The sequence below is a fragment of the Euprymna scolopes genome, chromosome 42 (assembly GCF_053919585.1).
Source record: "Euprymna scolopes isolate OS-2025 chromosome 42, ASM5391958v1, whole genome shotgun sequence".
Taxonomy (NCBI): domain Eukaryota; kingdom Metazoa; phylum Mollusca; class Cephalopoda; order Sepiida; family Sepiolidae; genus Euprymna; species Euprymna scolopes.
Genome location: NC_136523.1, coordinates 43,712,747 through 43,735,518, shown reverse-complemented (window position 1 = coordinate 43,735,518; position 22,772 = coordinate 43,712,747). Strand labels below are relative to the sequence as shown.

The window sequence follows — 22,772 nt, the reverse complement described above, 5'->3', positions numbered from 1 at the left end:
CGGTTACCATAATGTAATTCTTGTTGGGTAGGCCACCATTTCGGCGGGTCCCCTTTTGGGGAGTCGTCGAAATTAATAAGACGGGAGTAGAAACCTGCTTATGAAGAGTGCGTCGTTTGCGAGAAGAAAGAAGTCGAAAGAACTGATTCGTTCAACTTTGAAAGGAATTTCTGGCGTATATATCGCTTAACACAAATTACTTAGCTTTCTCCTCCCTCGTGCTGCGATATAGGATCTTACCATATTTTGGTGTTATACTCTTCACTTCCAATTAATTTTCCATGTGTGTTGATGGCAGCCTTCTGTCTAATGAGACAATGGCGTTCTGCATCTAGTCTGGTGCACTACAGAGTCTACTATGGCTATAAAGTCGAAACTGGAGTTGTCTCTTTGGATGCAGGCCTAGGTGGATGATAAGGAGACCTAGGTTTGCCCAGTTACCAGGGTCCTTCTCTCTGCGTTGCAGACAAAGTCCAACAGAAAGGCAATGTGATATAGCCCAGGTGTAAATGCATGCGAAGTGACGTCACCGGTGAGGGGGGAAGGACTATAAAAAAGAATGATCATGAGAGAGACAAGATAACGTTCAAGATTTCGTGAGAGACGTAACGTTTGAGATCTCGAGACGAGATAACTTTAAAAAATCTTGCGAGAGACATGGAGAACGTTCTAGATGATGTGGGTGACAAGCAAATACTGTCAGAGCCAATGCAGCTGCAGGAGTTACCAAAAAGGTGTTGCAGTGCTTCACCATCTGCCTGTCGGTACTCCAAACTGGATTTTTTGTCAGGATTTACTCCTTTAGCTTTTGCTTTTCCGAAGGAGTCCACAAGGTAGTGGAGGTATTTGCCCATAGCTGGTGAAAATTTGAAAATATTTCCGATTTTGACAAAAATAATGGAGATCCTCATTGTAGTTCGACCTTCACCTGGCAAATTTCATTTTTTTTTTAAATTTTCACATTTTGCAGCGATTTTTACCCCGCTAGAACTCAAATATAATGTTTCGCATGAATTTGAATACCCTACATACAAAGTTTCATGTCTGTAGACCAAAAACAAACCGTAGAGTTTGGTAGAATTTTTTTTTTTTTTTTACAAATATATATTTCCGATTTTGACAAAAATAATGGAGATCCTCATTGTAGTTTTAGATGTATGAAAATGAAATCCTTAAATGATTCTTCTAAAAAAAAAGAGTAAACTTAGGGAATCTGCGAAATTTCGAATGACAGGGTTTGTGTTACTATATATATAGATTCGGAAAGTTGTCAAAAAATCAAATACAGGGTGACCCCCCCAAAAAACGTGATATCTCCATTATTTAATCACTGATTGCCCTTATTTTACAGAACATGGCAGAATCAACGATCGTGAGTACACCAAGACCCCAGTGGGAGCTGGGACAAAGAATACACTGTTAAATTTCGTTCGGACAAAACACTAAGAAACGGGGCCTAATTAGAGTTAGGACCCGTTTTTTGGGGGGCCACTCTGTATATAACAAATAAATGTTACCAAAGGCATGATAAGTTACTTTTCTACCTAACTGGATAAGTTTTTATATTTTTATTCAAAGTAAAATGTTTATTTGGTTCGAAAATCATAGTGTTTATCGATATATTTGAAAAAGACAAATCGCGGTGAGGTCTCTGTTGAATATGTTAAGTTTGGGAAAATGAGTTTAAACTAAAAATTATATAAAATACTGTTAGAAACTCACCAAGGTTTGCCCAGTTACCAGGGTCCCCTTAGCGTTGCAGACAAAATGCAAACTATTCTGTACTTTCACCTAACAATTTATTAAACAAAAAAGATATTGTAAAACTTGAATTATATATATATATATATATATATATATATATATATATATATATATATATATATATATGTATATATATATATATATATATATATATATATATATATATATATATATTGAGGGAGGGACTGACTTAGCGAGATAAAGGACCGTTTGAATAAATTCATAATGATTTAAATTTGTCTGCCTCTCTCTCTCTCTCTCTCTCTCTCTCTCTCTCTCTCTCTCTCTCTCTCTCTCTCTGTATGTGTGGCGTTTGAGCGTCCATCTTGAATCGGGGTCGTAATGTTCATGTTTTGTATTGTGCATAAACTGGAATAGAATCGGCGAAAATTTATTGGGGAGAAATCATTATATTTTGAATAGTGACACGTAATGGTAGTTGTATGTTTATAAGTGTTCAGTTCAGTTAATAAGGGTGTCAGGTCTTTATCCGGTGTTCACTGAGAGAGTTGGAGGACATATCAGGAGGGGAAAATATGAACTACTTTCTCTGTAAATCTAGGCAATGGTGATGATGACCCTCTTCGAATGTAATATAGGATTTAACTTTAACGAATAAATGTGTACGAAACGACTTCGTAAAGTGACATAAGACGGGGGTTGAAGGTTTAGACATAATTTTTTACACGGCATCTGTTATTGAAAATCTACGGTATTTTGGTCCAGAGGGAAAAAACTATGCCTCCTTTATTATATATATATATATATATATATATATATATATATAAGAAAAGATAATTTGTTTTAAAAATGGTATTACTCTTTCCAACTTAAGCACTCACTTCTCTCGATCTCTCCCTTAAATAACTTTGCTGGTTTTAAATTGAATTAATTATCCTAAAATAAAATGCTAATAGACTTCTGATTAGTATTAACTTTGGAAAAATCTATATCTCTTGCAGTAGAAGCCTGGAGGAAAAAAAACGGTTCGTAGTAAAAATAAAATTGTTTTGATGCTTTTTCGAAATAAGTATCCGTAGATTTCCCAACAGCGACTAGAGGAAAACGAATGATTTTCGACTTTTACTGAAATATACAAATAAAAAAGGCACTGTTATTTATTTATTTTTATTTATTTATTTATTTGGCAGACGACATCTTTTCAATCAATTAGAACCAAGCTAAACCAATTTTTCTTGAGTTAAACCAATTTTTACCGAACTAAACCGAACAATTGTAGCAGTCATAAAGTCTTACTTTCTCACTCAGAGAACTGTCCCTGCTAGGTGATTTGGTTACACACTGACCAATCAGTTTGCAGGACGCATTGTGTTTGCTGAAGAACTACGTCACCCTTCTTGGAATTCAGTCAACCATAGAACCTTGAAAGTAATGAGGAAAGACTTCTCTCTCTCTCTCAGATTCGACCACTCTGATGAGTCGTAGACGACGCAACACGTGTCAGTGGATAATTATATTTTAAAAACAATATATGTGCCGCTCCCCATATGGGTGTACCAAATTGGTTAAAGGGAAAATTATTCTCAACTTGCATTTAGGTAAAAATGCACGTGTAATGAGCGCCCACAGAATCAGAAAATATGAGTTTTATGTTTTGATGAATATCTTTTTTTTTTCATCAGGTCGAAAGAATGTTTGAGGAAATCCGTGAAGAATTTATTGAAAGCATCCCAAAGTTGGATTGGATGGATGCTGGGACAAAATCGGAGGCAATCACAAAGGCAAAGACGATGCAGGTAGTGATTGGATTTCCCGAATGGATCCTTAACTGGGATCAACTGGATGAATATTACAATAAGGTAAAAAGAAAAAATCTGTGGATGGGGAAAACGGATTTATCTCCCTTGAATCTAGGCTCAACTAGTTAAAATCTCCAATGCTTTATGCGGTAATGTGTAGACAGAGCGGCCTAGAAAGAAAATGGCCGCTGAGTTTAAGTTTTATGTAAAAACTGAAACTGAAATTCCACACACACACATATATATATATATATATATATATATATATATTAGAAGAGATTATTTCAAGGGTTTGATATATTTAAAATCAATTAACCAATGGTAATGAACATATCAATAAGAATTGAAGCCATGTAAATTGACTCAAATATTAAGCAACATGATTAACATTTCTGTAATCGAGCAATATATATATATATATATATATATATACACTGGCAAAACCCCAAAACAACACGAAGGAATAACTTCATATTTGTTTTTTTCTCGGATATTACAATTGTGTCGACATAAATCAGACAATTTTAAATTTTATATTATTTAAAAATTTTCGTAGTTACATCTCATCAGATATGTTTGAAAAAATACAAAGTTTTTATCTTGACACATTTTCATTCCGTGAAAACTATATCGGGCGGTGATTACCACCCACTCGTGTTTTTAACATGTCCGCCATCTGTGTTGAAGAAATTTATATGGGCCCTATTTTCGTATATTTGCTTTAAATTACGGCGAGAATTGTTAAATTTGGACTATTTTGAAACCGGACAAAAATTCTGAATTAATGAGATTTATGGTTTTTTACTTTTAATTTATTATTTTTAGTGTTTTTATTTATTAATGAATCTCAAGTAATTTGGTTGGATTTTAACGTTTACTCAAAATTCAACACCAAAGTGTACCTGGATGTGCTGAAGAGTGTGGTGATCCCCTGGTGCAATCAGGTGGCCGATGGCAGATCCTGGGTGTGGTAGCAGGACTCAGCACTAACCCACATGTCCAAAGAGACCCAGGCTCGGCTTCCAGAGGAATACTACGACTTTATACTCTTCTCTTACTGGTCCACCTCCTTCCTCGACCTAAGCCCGCTGGAATAATTCATTTGGTCATATGTCGAGAACATCACCAACATGACCTCCCACAACACCAAAGCCAGCCTGATTGCTGCCTTCTGCCGAGTATTCGCCGAGCTCCTGCCGGCGCTTGTGGAAAAGGCATCCTCTCAGTTCTGGACCTGTATTGAGGTGGTGATTGAGGGTGAAGGCGGCTACATTGAATAGATGTCAGTTCTACTACATAATAAAGTTATCTGAATTGATTATATATTATCAGTTTGGTTTTTTAACATTCTGTCGACTTATCTTTTATTCCAATGTCGTCTAATCTTTTGAAACTTTACATTTTCAGTCGCATGTCGTGCGGAATCACTATTTCGAAAACGAAGTGAACTTGCGAATTTCAAAATGTGAAAAAGTCTTGGAGTTTATTGATCATCCGTTCAACTTAAACAAGTAGGTAATTTGGCACCATGCTTAGATTGAGCACCCCAATTTTGAGGGTCGCTGAAAAGGATGTGTTTATCACGACACTGTATATATTACATATAATTTCAGGCTACTGTTATATACGGAACAATCATGTTGCCAGATCATCGAAGGTAAGTAATGTTGAGCCTGGCCAGTACCAAATGGGTGACCATTTGGGAAAGTGAGGCACTGTATACACATGATATAAATAATAAAAAAATACCCTTGATAGCCCTGGTGAAGCATCAAGTATTCAGCTTCCAACAAGATTCGAATTATACTACAAACTCGTCTAGTGAGTTCAATCTCGGCTATAGCCGCGTGGATGGATGGTTCTGTAAGTGTAAGTTTAGTTGGGAAGAAAGCTTAAATCGTTGATCATCATTCAATCCCAGGCAATGGCGTGTCACCCTGCTCATATATATATATATATATATATATATATATATATATATATATATATATATATATATATATATATATAACTACTTCATTTACTCACATAAAATTAATATACGAGAGTATAAATTTAAAAGTGCTCAATACGTAGGTAGAGCTAGTAAGTAAGTTATAAAATATATATGGCCATATATATTTTATAACTTACTTACCTATATATATATATATATATATATATATATATATATATTAGTGACCACCAAATTTTATGGAGTGCTTTTGATTTTCGTAACAAAGTCTGTCTTTAAAAATCTATCAAAAAATCAGGTAATTGTCTAATCAATATAAAATTTTCACTGATTAATAAGTAAAGAATGCACTTCATATAGGTGTAACTTTTTTTTATATTCGTTGTATAAATATATTTTTAGGAACTTCATGCCCTCCCCCCCCCCATTCCTCCTTTGTCCCTTGTTCGACCCATTAAAATCCAAGCGATCCATGAAGCACACACTCATTTTGTTGTAGGAGGGAGGAGGGTGAACGAGTGTAGAAAAACAAAACAAAAAAATATCACAGGGTGCCCTCGATATCGAAGATTGTGTTTAATTTTTTTATCTAATGTATATAGAGATTTATTCATTTATTCAATAAGGATGATACATCAATTGGGGTGTAGGTAGGATAAGTAAAACTTTTTATACCATGGTATTTCGAAGCCTAATGCTTCTCATCAGTAGAGGAGAGAGGGATCCGACATCTAGCGATAGTTACATTAGGAGCAAAATAATTGTGCAATTAGAGATAAAATATTGAAATTGTTTTGTGGTATGGAGACTAAAGTGATCTCTGTGATACAGGAGGAGTATAGCTTCTGATGAGAAGCATTAGGCTTCAAAATACCATGTTATAAAGAGTTTTATTTATCATACACCCATAATTGATGTATTATCCTTATTGAATAAACGACTAAATCTATAAACATCTACATATCTATAAAACTGAAAGTGTCTGTGTGTGTATGTCTGTGTCTGTGTACATTTCCCACGCAATAACTCTGTCAATTTTCAGTTTACAGACTCGAAATTTGATATACAGGGTATGGAGATTTGGAAAAATCTTTGTAATCAGTTTTCGGCCAGAAATTTGGCTGTTAAGGGGTCAAAATTCAACGATTTGACCTTTGAGAACTCTACCAAACTACTCCGCCAATTTTGGATATAAACAATTGAAATTTTAGATATAGGTTCCTTGGACATGGATCTAATTTAATAACTTGATTTGAGCCCAAAACAATAAATGTTAAGGGGTCATAATAAGGGTCAAAGTTAAAAAAAAATTGACCTCTGTGGTCTCTACCAAATTACTCAGACAATTTCTGGTCTAAACATTTGAAATTTTACATAAAGGGGTTTCAGAGATAGGGCAAGCTTTTTAATCGGTTTGGGTCGAAAATGTTTAGTAACCAATATATAAATGTATGTATGTATGTATGTATGTATGTATGTTTGCATGTCGTCCTAAAACTTTCGACAGAGGCGACGGATTTTTACAAGATCAGTATCGGTTTGAAGTTCGACCTTTCAGAATACAAATATCGAAAATTTGGCTAAAAACATCCTTACCTTCAACTGGGCACTTTTCTACAGAGAGGGTCGCTTTTTTCACCGATATTTTCGAAAGTTATCCTCACCTTTCGATTGTCGAGCCTTAATTTAAACCTACGTCACTTCCGGTTTGGCGGTGGTCGTAACAGCAAAGACGTCAGTTTTTTTTCCCCCGTTCTTTTCCTCCTTTGCGGTACGAGTTCGAGCCTGCCTTCCTACTACCACTTTTTTTTTTTTTTGCTCACACACCTCCAAACACCCGGGCAACGCCGGGCTGAAATGCTAGTTAGTATATATTTTTATATTGTCATTTTCTTATTTTATTGATTGTCTCTCTCTCTCTATCTATCTCTCTTTCTTTCTCTCTCTCTATATATAAGGATTGGTATATATTATAAGAAAATATATTTCTACAGAAATATATATATATTCATACAAACGTTATGGACTACATACAAGGGTCATTCTGAAAGTAAAGCCTCCTATTTTTTAAAGCTCGAAACATTTAAGAGCTACGAAGATGCAATCCTCTCAGAATATTCTTCATCATTAACTGAATCTTGATTTTATAAACCCAGCCCAGACATTTTGCTAGCAATTTTTTTTTTTTAGTAATAATCTTTTTTTGATTTTAGGAATAAACTTTTTGAGAGGTATCTTTTAAAACAATTTTTTACATGAAGAATACTTATATTAATTTTCTTTAGAAAAATAATCTTCATTATTAAACTGATAATGTATACTCTTATAAACCATAAATAAGGCCTAAATCCACTCAAGGATAGGTGACTCGTAAAAAAATTCATCATGCTATAGTTTTATCATAACTCAAAAGGCTGGAAAAGTGAGTTTATCCAAACATTTCGTTAGAAATTGTAAAAAATTATATGAAGACTGATTTTTTTTTTTAATTTTTAGAAAAAAAAAAACAATTATGAATATTCATAATTTTTTTTTTTTTTTTTTCCTAAAAAAAATTTAATTGGGGCAAGAGTCGTTTAGGAAATTTATAAATTTTTATATGAAGACTGATTTAAAAAAAAAAATTTTTAGAAAAAAAACAAAAAAAAACAAGTATGAATTTTTTTTAGGTATAATCGTTTTTGTTCTTGTTTAGGAAATTTTTTTAGAAATAATTTTTCTTTTCTTTTTATCATAAGAATAATTTCTATCTTAGGAAATATTTTTTTTATTTTGAGAAAAAAATTAAGCATATTTTTAAGGAAACATTTTTTTAGAAATTTTTTTTTTCTTTTTTTTTGGAGAATTAAATATTTGAATGCCATTGAATGAAAAAAGAAATATCTAATAATTTTTAATTAAATTATTCTTTTTTCGATATTTACTTTCTGTAATTTGTTAACTGGGGTTTGGATCGGTTGAAAATACGAAACTAATTTACTTTTTTTATTTTAAGAATTGATAGGAATTATTTTGCGGCAAGATGGGAATTTTATCTAACATGTTCGATGCTCTCTGTTGAAGGCAAGAAATGAAACAATCACAAAACAACAAACCCTACCTGTAAAATTCATGAGAAACTTTATTGGTATACAGGGTATTATTGCAAAATAGTGCGCCATCTTGTGTCCCACTTTGGAGCGGGTAGTTTGCTACTATGAGCCGTAGTTAGTGTCCTTTTGCATTCTGCAATGTTGTCAAAATCCGTTAGGTAAAGGTTGAAGTTAGCCATGTTCCATAGGAACTCATGGTCCTAAAGGGTTGATAGCAACGCAAAAAGGCTGCATACCGAAGATGAAAGATTAAAAGTGGTTGAAGACATTCTGTCTTATAGGTGAGCCAACTAGTAGGCTATTACAAATGTTTATACTTCACCCACGGTAGAGTTCTGAAGTCAAAAAAAAAAAAAAAAAAAAAAAAAGGCACTACTGTTAGCGCTTAAGTCTCTTTATTAGAAGACATAATAAAAAAATGAATCCTTCTTCTTCGCTGGTCTGAAAGGAACCGATAAATCTGAAAAGGAAATAGAAATTGGCGTCAGAGGCACGTGACATGTTTGGTTAGATTCGACCAATCAAATCGATTGATACAATGGAAGTTAGGGCCTATATGATTATTGAGTAATTTCTTACAGAATTTAATATTTGAATGAAAAATATTGAATTATTATCATTACCTACCTACCTACCTACCTACCTACCTACGCTTTTTTTTCTGTAATAAAAAATATCTGGTAATTTTTTTATTAAATTATTCTTTTTCAGATTTGCTTTTGATGCCTTAGATGTAAATGCTTTTTACAATTCGAAGAATTTTGCCATTTTTCCTGCCGGACTTCTCCAAAAACCGATGTATGACAAGATTTTCCCACTGTAAGTACGCCCACTTACTTTACCAACTTCAAACAAAACTTTTTTTTTTTTTTTTTTAATAAAAATGTACAAGGATTACAATTGCAGTGTTAGGGTTAGAGTTAGGGTTCATTTAATAGCATAGGGGTAAGCGTTCGTGTTGACCACATTTTTTTAATAACTTGTGGAATAAAATGTGATGATATACGGTTTGGGGATATGAGCTAGTGTACACAGGTCTCTGCATTCAATCGCAGTAATGCTTGACGTGCGAGTGAGTTTATATATGTGTGTGTATATATGTGTGTATACATATGTGTGGGACTGCTCCTTGTAATTATTATTATTATTATTATTATTATTATTATTATTATTATTATTATTATTATTATATACATAGAACATCTTTCTTTTATTTACAGTTCCTACAATTTTGGCTCCCTAGGCTCAGTAATCGGACATGAATTCATCCACGGATTTGACAATTCAGGTAAAGGTGAAAGGTCTTACTTCTCTGAAAAAAATTTGTATGATAAATAAAACTCTTTATAACATGGTATTTTGAAGCCTAATGCTTCTCATCAGAAGCTATACTCCTCCTATATCACAGAGATCACTTTATATTGTTTTCATGCGGGTTTGTTTGCTACATTAACCAACACTAACCATTTCACTTCTATTTTTTATTTTTATTTTTTTTCAATTTTCTTATTTTGTTTTAGTTGAGGATGGGGCACCCTACAGAATGCCAGATATTCACCCGCTATCTCATATGTTTCAACACGAGGTCTTTATAAGATTCTGACCATTCTTTTAAGTGCAACTGTTTGAATCTATCTTGCATTTGGTTCACTGGGTATATTTGCCAGGTAGTTTTTTAAATTCTTTTTCATGAGTCCATTGCTCCTATAATTACTGGACTGATTAAGATCTTCCCGAGATTCCAGTTTCTTTTCATGTCGTACAGAGGATGTTGGTATTTCGTTCTTTTCCCCTCTCAGCACTGTTTTACAAGGCATCATTGGGGACATTGACTTCTATTAAAGTTGTTTCTTTCTCCTTCTTGTCCCATATCACTATGTCAGGTTTTATGGCTCCGTTTTCTATGTACGTAGTCATAAGAATTAGATAGTGTTTCATCCCTGGTCCAGGTTTAAATGCACAGCAGTATTTTTAACATCAGCACACGGACTTAGGGTTATTTCCTGCACCCAGCTTAAAAGAAGGGTACGGGGATTTACCCCCAGAGACGGCTATGCGACTGATCCCCAATCCAGTCGAGTGTGAGCAAATGTAATCGCCTTTCGAATTTTCCCGAGTTTAATCAAGACCGTGAAAAGCGAACATGCAAAAAGACGGTTAAAAAAAAGAAAAAGTTCAATACAAAATAATGAGGAGGTCGGAAGCAGAAATATAGTTTATATATATTTTTCTTTTTTTCTTTCTTTTCTATGGGCTTTATTTATCCTTTTTTTTATATAAAACAAATAAACAAACAAACGAGCAAAAAAAAAAAAAAAAATAATAATAATAATCCGGAATTGCAATCACACAAAAATCTCTTGGATGAGGAAATAGAGGAGGAGAAATTTACGAACCTTCATGATTAACTCAGAGTCACCTGTATAATGTTTTTTTATTCTTTCTTTTTAAGATATCATTTCCATTTTTTTTCTTGTTTTTCTACCACTCATTCCACGAGCCAAGCAAAACGAAAACATCGCCTTTCCTCGCCGAAAGCGCCGACCCCGACGACTTCCTTTTCTTTTCCTTCTCCTTTTTCCTCATTCTCCCGCCTCTCGACATAGAATTACGTTCGCTATGACTTGCGTCCCCTTTGGAGTCTCCGTTTTCTTTCCACGGCCTTTGGACCGTGACAATACCTATAGTGGATGGTGCATGACTTATTGCCAACTATTCTTTCTGGTATACATGTTCCCAGGACTTGCTGCTACATTCGGTATTCAACTTTTCACAGATAACCCAGTGGAGATATTTCTACATTCCATTGTGTCGCATCGTATAGTATCCGTCCCCCAGAATAACTTTATAACTGAATGTCAGGTGGCTCACACTCTGTACACTTCCGTGTGGCAGAAACTGCACTTGTTGTCATTGCTGAGAACACTCTTCTTCTTAAAGTCATTGGTCATCAAGTCTTGATCTTGGACAGTCGTTATCATTCTCACCTGATCACAATGGAGCGATCCTTTTTTTTTTAAGCCAGTTCACAGAGGCGCATAGATCCATGCTGCAGACGACAGTCTTGCAGTGTTATAAATTTTTTTTGTGTGTGTGTATATTGATATTCATAATACCCCCCCCCCTTTTTTTTTCTATTTTTTAATTTTTTATTTTTCAAAAATTTTTAAATTTATTTTTTTTTTACTTGCCTCCGCACCAGGGCAGAGATGGGATGCTCATCTTCAGTTAACTCTTACGTGTAATTATGGTATTTATTTGCTTTCCCACCAAAACAAGTTAGGCACAAGGCCGTTTTTTTAATATGGGGGAAAACCAGCTCTCCTAAAAATAGGGTAAGAAGGGGGGCACTCTGGTTGTGACCAAAAATAATAATTGTCCCAGTATAGAGGGTTTCCCCTCCATTGACTGGTACAAATTATCTTAAGTGCAGCATCTGCAGAACAGATACTACACTTTGATTCCGGCCCAAAAATTATATTCATGCAGATATTCTACATGATTTATACTTGCGTAATATTGGTGTAAAAAGTTTATAGTAAACACAAAACTCTTTCCATATATATTTATGTATACGTATATATTTTTGTTTAAAAAAAATTGCCTACCAAACTCCTTTGACAGGTTTTGGTTCATAGACATGAAACTTAATATAGGAGGTATTTAAACTTTATATTTTAATCGGAGAAAATCGGTGCAAAAGTGAAAATTAAAAAAATGGAATTTGCCAGGTGAAGGTCAAACGACAGCACTACGAATATGCATGCGTAACGTAATAGCTATGGGTTCATTATTTAATTTTTAGCCTTGCAACAAACATGTCTTTATAGCCGAGGAAAGAATAAATTGTAAGCTAAACGTTTTGGTTTCAATTCTTTTTTTTTTTTTTTTTTTTTTGGTTGGTTGTTTTTGTTTTACGGCATATCAACCTTTTTCAGGTTATTTAATACCGAATCTAGTTATTTTGAGGAACGATTTTTAATGTAGTATATACTTTTTTAAAGTCAGATTCTATTTAACCCATAGTTGGAATCCTAACAGGTACTACCACTCCGGGTCAGAGTGAACCTGGAAGCAATGGCAATTAAAGGGTGGCTCCACACTCCCTAAGGCCCGCAAGGTGGGGCCTAACTATCGGATATAGTTTTAGATCATATCCAGGACCGTAATTCTTTTTAACTTTTTAAATCATTACTATATATTGGGTCAATATAATATAATAATAATTACGAAATCTGCATTAATCAAAAGATCATATTTAAACGTATTTTATGACCGGGCAATGCCGGGCGGCCTGCTAGTTTATATATATTACTAGACACGCACAGCGTTCTTTGAGATTGACTGTTTCATTCAGCAAGATCAACGACGAATATATTGTCAGAATTAGACTTTAGTTTATCCTTAGATTGACTGAGGAAAAAAACTACCCCATAATAATTTTTTTTTTCAAAAATATTGGTTCAAGCTGAGGAAGCGGACCACTTAAGATTCTACAGAAATAATGTCCACTTCAGATAGTATCGCAAACTGGTAAGAACACACCTACTTAAGCAGTGCCAGATATGTATGTTTACTTATTTCTAATATTTTTGCGGTACTCATGCATCTACGTTACTACACTGAAAAAAAAATAACGTTATTATTTAGAAAGCCATTCTTAACATGGGAAGGGAAGGATGTTTTGTAACTGTTCTGTACTTTCACCTAACCATTCAATAAACAAAAATATCGTAAAAATTTGAATTCAACTTGGAAATACTATTTAAAAACATAGCGCGGTAACGTATATGTATAATCAATAGGGATATGAAAAGAGAAGATTCTTTTCATTTTTTTTACTCTCGAGTATGTATGTAGTTAATATCTTATATGTTTTTAGATAAAGTGATATGGTTCTCAATTGATTAACTGTGTCTAATTGTGTCGGATATATATATATTCGAGAGTCAATAAAAAAATAAAAATAAAAATAATAATGAAAAGAATATTTTTTTTGTCATAGCCCGAATAATCACCTCATCATTTTTTTTCTTGCAATTATTTCAATGATTTGTTTAAGAAAAATTACAATTTCGTCGCATTTTACATTAAAAACATTTTTTTTTATTAATGATGACTTTGTTACATTAAATGAAGTAATTGTAAAAAAAAAAAAAAAAAAAAAACTCGTTTTTCTTACAATTCTTAGTAAAATAGAGTTACATCTGTGGCCGAAACAAATGGGACTTTTTTCTTCCTCGAATCAATGCCTGCCTCTCCCCTGTGCTATTTGGCCACATATTACGGCACATTGATCCTTCCTATCCCCAAAGGAAATCGGCCAGCATCCGGTTCGAAAAAGAACAACTCGTCCTTATTGAAAGAGACACCAAACAGAACGGACCTCCCTTTTCTTCTCTCTCTCTCTCTCTCTCTCTCTCTCTCTCTCTCTCTCTACCTCGGTGATTTCTAACGGTATCGACGATTCCACCGGGAATAACTAACTTTGCTGTGTTACCTTTTATGATGTTGCTGTGTTCGTCATTTCAGAGGCTCGTATTGAATTGTTTATTTTCTTAGGGTGTGCCCTGAAAGCATACAAACCCTAAACATCCCTTAAGACAATTAAAATTCCGTATAACCTGAAAAAATGTAATAATAAGTAAGTTAATGGCCTTCTTTTTTTTTTTTTTTTTCTTCTTCTTCTTCTTCAGGGCGTCGATTTAATAGCGAAGGAATTTTACATAATTGGTGGAGTAACGTCTCGAATCATGAATTTGAGACGAAGGCCAAATGCGTTCAAGAACAATACAGCAGTTACAACGACTCCGGAAGAACGGTAGGCAACTCGTTGTGTTGTGAATTTCTGTTGAACTTCAACTAATGATAACGAAGATTTATGTACAAAAATGCAATTCAGTTTAATTGTAACGTTACGCACGTGATAACATGTTTTTGGTACTAGTGCAGAGAGTGATCCGGACGTAAATAATAACGTTATTATTTAAAAAAGGCATTCTTAACATGGGGAGGGTGTTTTGTACCTATTCTATACTTCAACATTACAATTGAATAATAAAAATATATATCATAAAACTTTAATTAAACTTGGAAATACGATTTAAAAAATAGCGCAGATCACTCTCTGCACGCACCATGTTTTTGAACGTGTAGACATCGTCGCAAGGAAACGTAGACAAGGACTAACTCGACTCACTTTTTTGGTCCCCCACCCCACCCTCTCAGACAAAGGAGGGGTTGGACCTAGTAATTACCGCCCAGTCATCCGTTCGTCCGTTCGTTTGTTGGCCTTTTTTCTTTTTTTTTCAATAACCATGCTTTGGATTTTATTTTAAATTTTGCACAAACATTAATCATAGTGAAAGTAATTTTTTTACCAAAACTGATTTTCCAGGATAACTGTCCCCCCAACCCAGGGGTAAAATTACCCCCAAATCGTTCGCCCGTTCTTTTGTTCGCACTTTTCTCAATAGCCACTCTTTGAATTTTTTTAAAATTTTGCACAAACATTAGTCATGGTGAAAATAAATTGAGTCAAGTACAATAACCATTACGCCAGCTTGACACGTTATTTAGAAAATGTTTTAAAACCTACTTATTCTTAACATAATATAAACAATTCACGCATGCGCATTAGTGAAACAGATAAAAATCTGATGATGCCCACGTTCCAATTTTTTGGTTTTTACCCTTTAGCAGCCCTTCTTTCTGTATGAAAACGGATTAAAATGGTTTCCACATGTCTGAATATCCTATATACCAAATTTCAAGTCTGCAAATCAAAGATTCGTTGAGTATATAGGTTGACAGTTGTCCTCACACACACGCACACACACACACACACATTCTCGCTTTTATAGATATATAGATTTATTTTTTTTTTTACATAAGAATCACCATTTCTCAAGGCCTGGAGGCCACTGGAGGATAAGGGTTTATGAGTGTACAGTAGTCAATGGGAAAATGTAGTAGTAATCGTTAATAATGGAAATTTCGTGATTTGGATTACTTAAGAAGACGACTCATCAAGAACTTGTTCATATTAGACTTGAAGACGACCATATCGTAGTCAGCTGGAAAGCAGGGAAGCGGAAGAGAGTTCCACAGTCGTGTAGTTCTAAGAAAGAAGCTTTGTTCATGGAATCCACATTTAAGTTTTGGCAGGGATAAAGAGTAGAGGACATTATTGATAGTGGTTTCAGCTAGATGAGTGTTTTTCGTGAAAGTTTGGCAAGGAGGAACCATAGATTGGAGCTCAGACGAGCACTTGCCATGAAAATAATGATAGAGCAGAGACAGGCTCGCAACGTTTCTTCTGTGGGAAAGAAGTTGCAGGGAAACGAAAAGGGCTTCCCTGACTAGGCTATGAAGTCTATTTTGAATTCTGTCAAGTCAGCATTTATTACATATCTTGGTAGTCCATCCCAAGGTCAAGGAATCCTGAATGAGAAAGCAACCCTCCTTTATGATATTGTCCCATTGACTACTCTACACTCATTAACCTTTATCCTCGAGTGACCTCCGGACCTTGATAAGTGTTGACTTTTATGTTAAAAAAAAAAGAGACAACCCAAACCTGTGATCGGATTTTTAATAAAAAAAAATCTTTTTTTATATAAATCAGTCCAGACATTCGTGCGAGAGTCTCTGCCTGTCAATCAATTGATTGCACTTCTATTTGAAATAACCTTGGCACTATTGACTTCAACACAACTATTATTCAGACGATTAGTGTTCAATTCAATTTATTTTGCAAAAATGAAACAAGCATATTTTAATTGCTATATAAGGAAAGGATGGTAGAAATTTTCACAGAAGAGGATACAGTCGCCCGACACCTGTCCAAATTCGTCTTGAATTGCTGTACATGTGGTAAAAAAAAAAAAAAAAATCAAGCGGCAACGATGTTACACTTCCAACACTTTACATTCTTTGAGTCTATGTTAATTTTTACGGCACATCAGCCCTTGGGAGGGGGCGGTTATAAAATAAAAGCAGAAGTACCCGTTTATATCTTCTTCACATCGCTTGTCGTGTCCTCGAGTAGCTTGTGTCCCAACATCAACTCCTCTCTCATGCATAACAACAAACGAAAGTCTCATTTCTCTGAACAATTGGAACTTTATTCGTTTCACGGTCAAAGTCACGCTCCTGTTCTCTGCTTATCCTTAGAAGGAGGGTGGAAATTTTTCTATTGCTTTAGCTGCCATAGTTTACAACTACATATGGGAATATGAAACATTCGTTGATCATCATTCAATTCCGGGCAACGTCGGGTCTCCATACTAGTAACTAATAAGAAGAATACATAAAAGAAATATAGACGATATTTCCGAGAATATAAATTGATCAGGAGACAAGTAATTCTACTCCGGGACTTACTCTAATTTTTTTTTTTTTTTTACTTGGGAGTCACCACTTATCAAGGCACAAAGGCCACTCGAGGATAAATGTTAATAAATGTAAGGTGGTGGTGTAATAATCACTTATGGTGTAAATTAGGTAGAATTTGATTATTTAGGAGGACGGCTTAACAGGAACTAGTTTACATTAGACTTGAAGGTCATTATGTGTTAACTGACGACTGTCTGTCGGACTCGAACTGTCGACTCTAACTCGAACTGAACTCTGCCTAGGCACGTGTGCTCCCTTCTGCTTATATTAAGGTGTGTGTGCATGGGGGGCTGTAAGTCCTGTTAACCGGCTTGCACTCAAAATACACCCACTGACCTGTCTCAGGACATCTTTTTTTCTTTTTTTTTTACATGAGGGTCACCACTTATCAAGGCCTGAAGGCCACTCATGGATAAGGGTTATTGCGTGTACAGTAATCAATGAGATAGTACTGTAGTAATCAGTATTGGGGGTTTTGATAGTGTCTTACTTAAGGGGGCGGTTTGTCAGGAGTTTGTTTATGTTGGACTTGAGGACGTCCAAGTTGTAGTCAGGTGGGAAATAGGCAAGCGGCAGAGAGTTCCACTGGCGTGTAGTTCTAAGAAAGAAGCTTTGCTCATGGAATCTACGTTTGGATTTAGGCACAGATAAAGAGTGAGGAAAATTATTGACAGTAGTTTCAGCCAGGTGTATGCATTATCAAGGAATGTCGATGGGTTGGATCTATGTCATCGGTAACCTTTATTTGACCCCTATTGCACTCAATGACATCCCGCACTAATCGCGCTATTCGTGTCATGGACTCCATAATATACATGAAGGTTTAAATTTCAATCTAATGATCATATTTTGTTAAATATTGAATTATCGATTTAATGAAGAAATATATTTGAGGATTCTATTCGCAGAATTCTCTGTCCTACACATGTGATGTCATATCCGCTTATTGGCGTTATCGATTTTTCGTTTCCACGAACTGATGTATCATATTCTTACTGACCTTTTTTCTTGACCCCTTCATCTCATGCCTATAACATTTTCTGTCTCCTTAACTAGCCACTGCTGTGTATCAGTTAATACATCCACTAGTTAACTGAACCACTCGATTATCTAACAGGAATATTAACATTTTAATTTTTTTTTTTTTGGTTTCTTTCAGATTGATGGCCTGTTCTCTTTGGGTGAGAACATTGCTGATAATGGAGGACTTCAGATTGCCTATCGGGCTTACCAAAAGCGGAAAGCAGAACTTAAAGAACCGCTTCGTTTGGCTCCAGGTTTAAATCTGACACATGATCAGGTGTTCTTTGTGGGATTTTCACAGGTCAGTAAAGAAATATAGCAACAAGACACAAAGAAAGAGAAAAGAAAGTAATTACTAGTCTAGCGGCACTAATGAGCTGTGATACAGCAAAACAGTACTGTATGTAGATGACATATATATATATATATATATATATATATATATATATATATATATATAAGTGAACTTGTCAGTGTGTGTATGAAAACTCTCTACCAAACTCCTCTCTGGATATTTGGGCCACAGAGTTGAAATTTGATATATAGGGTATTTGGACCTGTAGCACATTTTAGATTTGCTTTTTATCCTGCTAAAAATGTTTGCTAAGGGGTCAAAATTAAAAACAAAATAGTTGACCTTGGCAGGAAAGGTTGATTAAACCTGTTTGCATGCATAAATCTACATTCATTGGTTAAACAACGTTTTAACTATTCATGTGTGTGGGCGTGGCTTAGAGATTAAGGAATCTGGCTGGAGAATTGTATGTTTTGATTTCAATTCTAGACGATGGCACTTAAGTAATTTTTTTATTTTTTTTTTATTTTTCGAATCATTACTGTATATTAGGTACAATATAATAATCAATACGAAATCTCCATAAATTAAAATATTTAAGCTCATTTTACAACCGGGCGGCCTACTAGTTTATTAATAATTAAAAATGTTATTGTGTGTGTGTGGGTGTGTTGTGTATATATATATTAGGTTGCTGCAAAAATAATGTCGTTTTTTGACATTCAACATCAAAAGATCATAATTCCTTTCATAATAAACTTTATTAATCGAAATAAGAACCGTTAGAATCGATATATTTTTGCCAACGTAAACAAGTTTATTTATCCCATTAGCATAGAAATCCGGCATTCTGGAAGCGTTGAAATCATTGAAAGCCGAGTAGGCTCTCTCTACCGTGCTAGAAAACTACTGACACCTGAAAGTATCCTGTACCTCTATAAGGCCACCATTCGCCCATGTATGGAGTATTGTTGTCACATTTGGGCTGGTGCATCTGCTGCTAGTCTCTCGCTCCTAGACAAGGTTCAAAAGAGAGTCACCAATCTGATAGGCCCTGAACTGACATCTAAGCTTCAGCCTCTGTCCCATCGACGAAACGTTGCATCCCTCTGCCTGTTCTACAAGTATTTTAATGGTGAATGCTCTGACGAACTGCAGACACTTGTGCCCCCACGACGTAGACACTCTCGACAAGCCCGACAGGCAGCTAAATCCCACCCCCACACAGTAGAGATCCCTAGATGTAAAAGATCTTTCTACTCTAGTAGTTTCTTCCCCAGAACCGCTAGACTCTGGAATTCCATTTCAGGTCCCTGCTCCCTAACTGTACTGACATGCAGAAGTTCAAGTGTAACGTGAACCAACATCTTGCTGCCCAAATCTCAACATAGTGCCCCAGTAGGTGCTGCCCTTTATAGTAGCCCCCTACACCAAAGTGGCAATGTGCCTTGTTTGGGGTGAAAATGTAATAAAAAAAAAGAAGAAAAAAATTATCTCGGCTTTTTAAGCATTTTTCACACATGAAGTTGTCGAGATGCTCAAAAAAGTGATAATCGGTGGGCGAGAGGTCTGGTGAATATGGTGGATGAGGCAGAGTCTCATAGTCCAATTTGTTCAGCTTCTGCAGGGTCAGTTGAGCAACATGTGGGCGAGCGTTGTCGTGAAGGAGAATTGGTCCCTTCATATTGACCAATATTGGGTACATATGTTGGAGCTTCTGGTGCACTTCGTCAATTTGCCGGCAGTACTTCTTCACCGTAATCTTTTCGCCTGTGATGGATGAGACCAGCTGCAAACCACTAAACAGTCACCATAACTTTTTTTTTTTTTGTGGTGCAATTTCGGCTTTAGAAAGTCTAGTGGAGCTTCTCCAACATCCAACCACTGTGCCGAACATCGCCGGTTGTCGTAGAGGATCCGCTTCTTATCACACGTCACAATCTTGCTGAGAAATGGGTAGTTTTTATTGTGCAGAAAGAGCATAGAAGACACCTCAAAGCGACAATTTTTTTGATTAACGTTCAATTCATGCGGCACCTATTTATCCAACTTTTTTTACTTCCCTATTTGCTTTAAATGGCGAACAACTGTTGAGTGGTCGACCTCGAGTTTAACAGTAACTTCTCGTGTAGTTTTGCGAGGATCAGCTTCAATTAAGGCTTTCAAATGTTCGTTATCAACCGCAGTCGGCCGGCCGCGACTGTCTTCATCTTCGAGGCTCTCATCACCATTGTGAAATTTCTTGAACCACCATTTTGCCACACGTTCATTAGTGGTTCCTGGACCAAACGCATCATTGATATCACAAGCTGTCTCAACAACTTTTCGACCTAGTTTAAACTGTAACAAGAAAATCGTGCAGATTTGAATTTTGTCCATGCTGTCGAAAAACCTGCAAAAAAAAAATTAATGAAGAGATTGAGAACGGTAATAAATAACACAATTTGATAGAGTGAAAAATGCGCTTCAAAATGATATATAACATAGCTATATATATCAATGAATTAATTCAGAAATCATATATAAAAGTAACATGTGAGAAAAGTAGTCATCTATGATTGATTGATTCTTTTCTTTTTTTTGTAGCGCAGTTTTGCACCAACCTAATAGCAACAAGACACAAAGAAAGAGAAAAGAAAAAATTGTACTTATGTAAAATGCTTTGTCAGCATATTACAGCAGATTATGCAACCCGCCATCTGTTAGTCTGTTCGGCTTAATTGGCATATATATTATCTTTGAAAGTTCAAACCCCTCGTCGCCAAGTTTTTGTAGCTTTAGAAGGATCACTAAGGAAAATATGGACAATGAGCTGAGTTAGAAAACGTAAAACATTATTAAAACAAAAAGCAGCATATACAAAGAGCTACCGTCGTAGTAAGTACCGCCATTTGGGAATACTAGATGCTGTATAGAAAGGAAAACACTACTGTCAAAGGAAAATAAGGCACCTTCTTCCCTTTGCTAGTCTATGGTAGACCCTTCGGCAAGGTCGGTAATCCACTTCAGTCCCCAGATCAGGTTAACAGGAGATCATGGAAAGCAAGTGACTGATGTAATATGGAAACAATCAGGAATAATTCTGTGCATGGTTTCGTATTTCGTTGTGTTGAGCAGAACCGTTTTTGGGGTACAATGGTCAGAATAATCGCCCACTTTGGGTATTGCTCAGACAGAAAGAAACTGCAACCTACTGTTTGTACAACTGCAAAGAAAGTTGTGGCAATACATCAAACACTTTCAAGAAAACAGTGTGAATGGGCTTGTGAATAATGAGCAACAATGAATTCATGAATGCCTCAAGGGAAAGAGATAGATAGAGAGGCATAGCCATCAATGCCTGTACCAGGTGAATGAAATAATTAAATCATTCTTTTATTTAAATAATGAGCAACAATGAATTCATGAATGCCTTGAGAGTTATAATTGTCCATACCATGTGCCAACCATTGCTTTTTATGTTTCTCGTAAAATCTATTTTCTTTATCTCTCTAAACACTTTCTCACACTTTCTGAGGCTATTTTCTATCTCTATAAATTTACTATTAGACCATGTATGGAGCAGTGTTGTCAGATTGGAGCTGGTGAATCTCTGTCTCATTTGAAGGTTCTTGATAAATTGCAGAAACGTATATGTAATTTGATTGCACCCCCCCACACACACACACATTTTTTTTTCACTGCAACCTCTCTCTCACAGACGTAATGTTGCTAGTCTCAGTCTTTTCTACAAATACCATTATAGCATGTGTTCCTTGGAATTGTCTGATCTATTCCCTGATTGCTTTGTTCCAGCTCGTTTGACTCGTTGCTCTAGAAGTCTACAGCACTTCATTGTTTTTAATACCTAATACAGCTTCCTATTCCAGTGGCTTATTTCCAAGGACTACACGGGTGTGGAACTCTCTTCCTGCTCACTGTTTTCTTTCTACCTTAAGCCTTGGTCTTTTCAAGACTTATGTCAATAAGCATTTCCTGTCTTTGCAATAATCAGATTTCGTTCTTGTTAGCTCTTTGCATCAAGTGGCTTCATGCCTTGTTTTGAGCGATTTCCATAAAAAAAAATTAATTTTGGTAAATATTATGTGATGAATCCCAAATGCCACACACACACACACACACACACACACACACACACACACACACACACACACACGATTTCAGCATATGAGGTCCGCCACAACAACGTAGTTGTTTAAAAATCCGGTACTCCTGCAGTATTTTACCCACCGATTTCACGATCTTAGCCGAGCGTTGATCGACATCCGTCGGAAAACGCCGGAACATGGCGAGCGGTACGATACTCTATCAGCCAATCAGGGCGCTTCAAACGAACGCGCAGCAGACGAATAATTTTCATTGAAATTACACACATAGCGTTTCATTTCAGTTATTTTATTGTTTCAAAGTAAAAATACACAGCCTTTCATTTCAGCTATTTAATTTAGCGATAAAAAAAAACAAAAAACCGGGAGCTGTTGGAAACA

General features: G+C 35.5%; 1 protein-coding gene across 3 annotated transcripts in view; it reads left to right on the top strand.

The window, feature by feature from the left end:
• LOC145267059 (neprilysin-3-like) overlaps positions 1-22,772 on the top strand; it is a 149,919-nt gene that overhangs the window by 113,932 nt on the left and 13,215 nt on the right. For all 3 annotated transcript variants that reach the window (XM_080123011.1, XM_080123013.1, XM_080123014.1), the window contains 6 exons: positions 3,408-3,584; positions 4,932-5,035; positions 9,282-9,389; positions 9,791-9,858; positions 14,267-14,391; positions 18,127-18,291. In XM_080123011.1, coding sequence (XP_079979137.1) covers positions 3,408-3,584; positions 4,932-5,035; positions 9,282-9,389; positions 9,791-9,858; positions 14,267-14,391; positions 18,127-18,291 — 747 coding nt within the window. The remainder of the gene's footprint in view (positions 1-3,407; positions 3,585-4,931; positions 5,036-9,281; positions 9,390-9,790; positions 9,859-14,266; positions 14,392-18,126; positions 18,292-22,772) is intronic.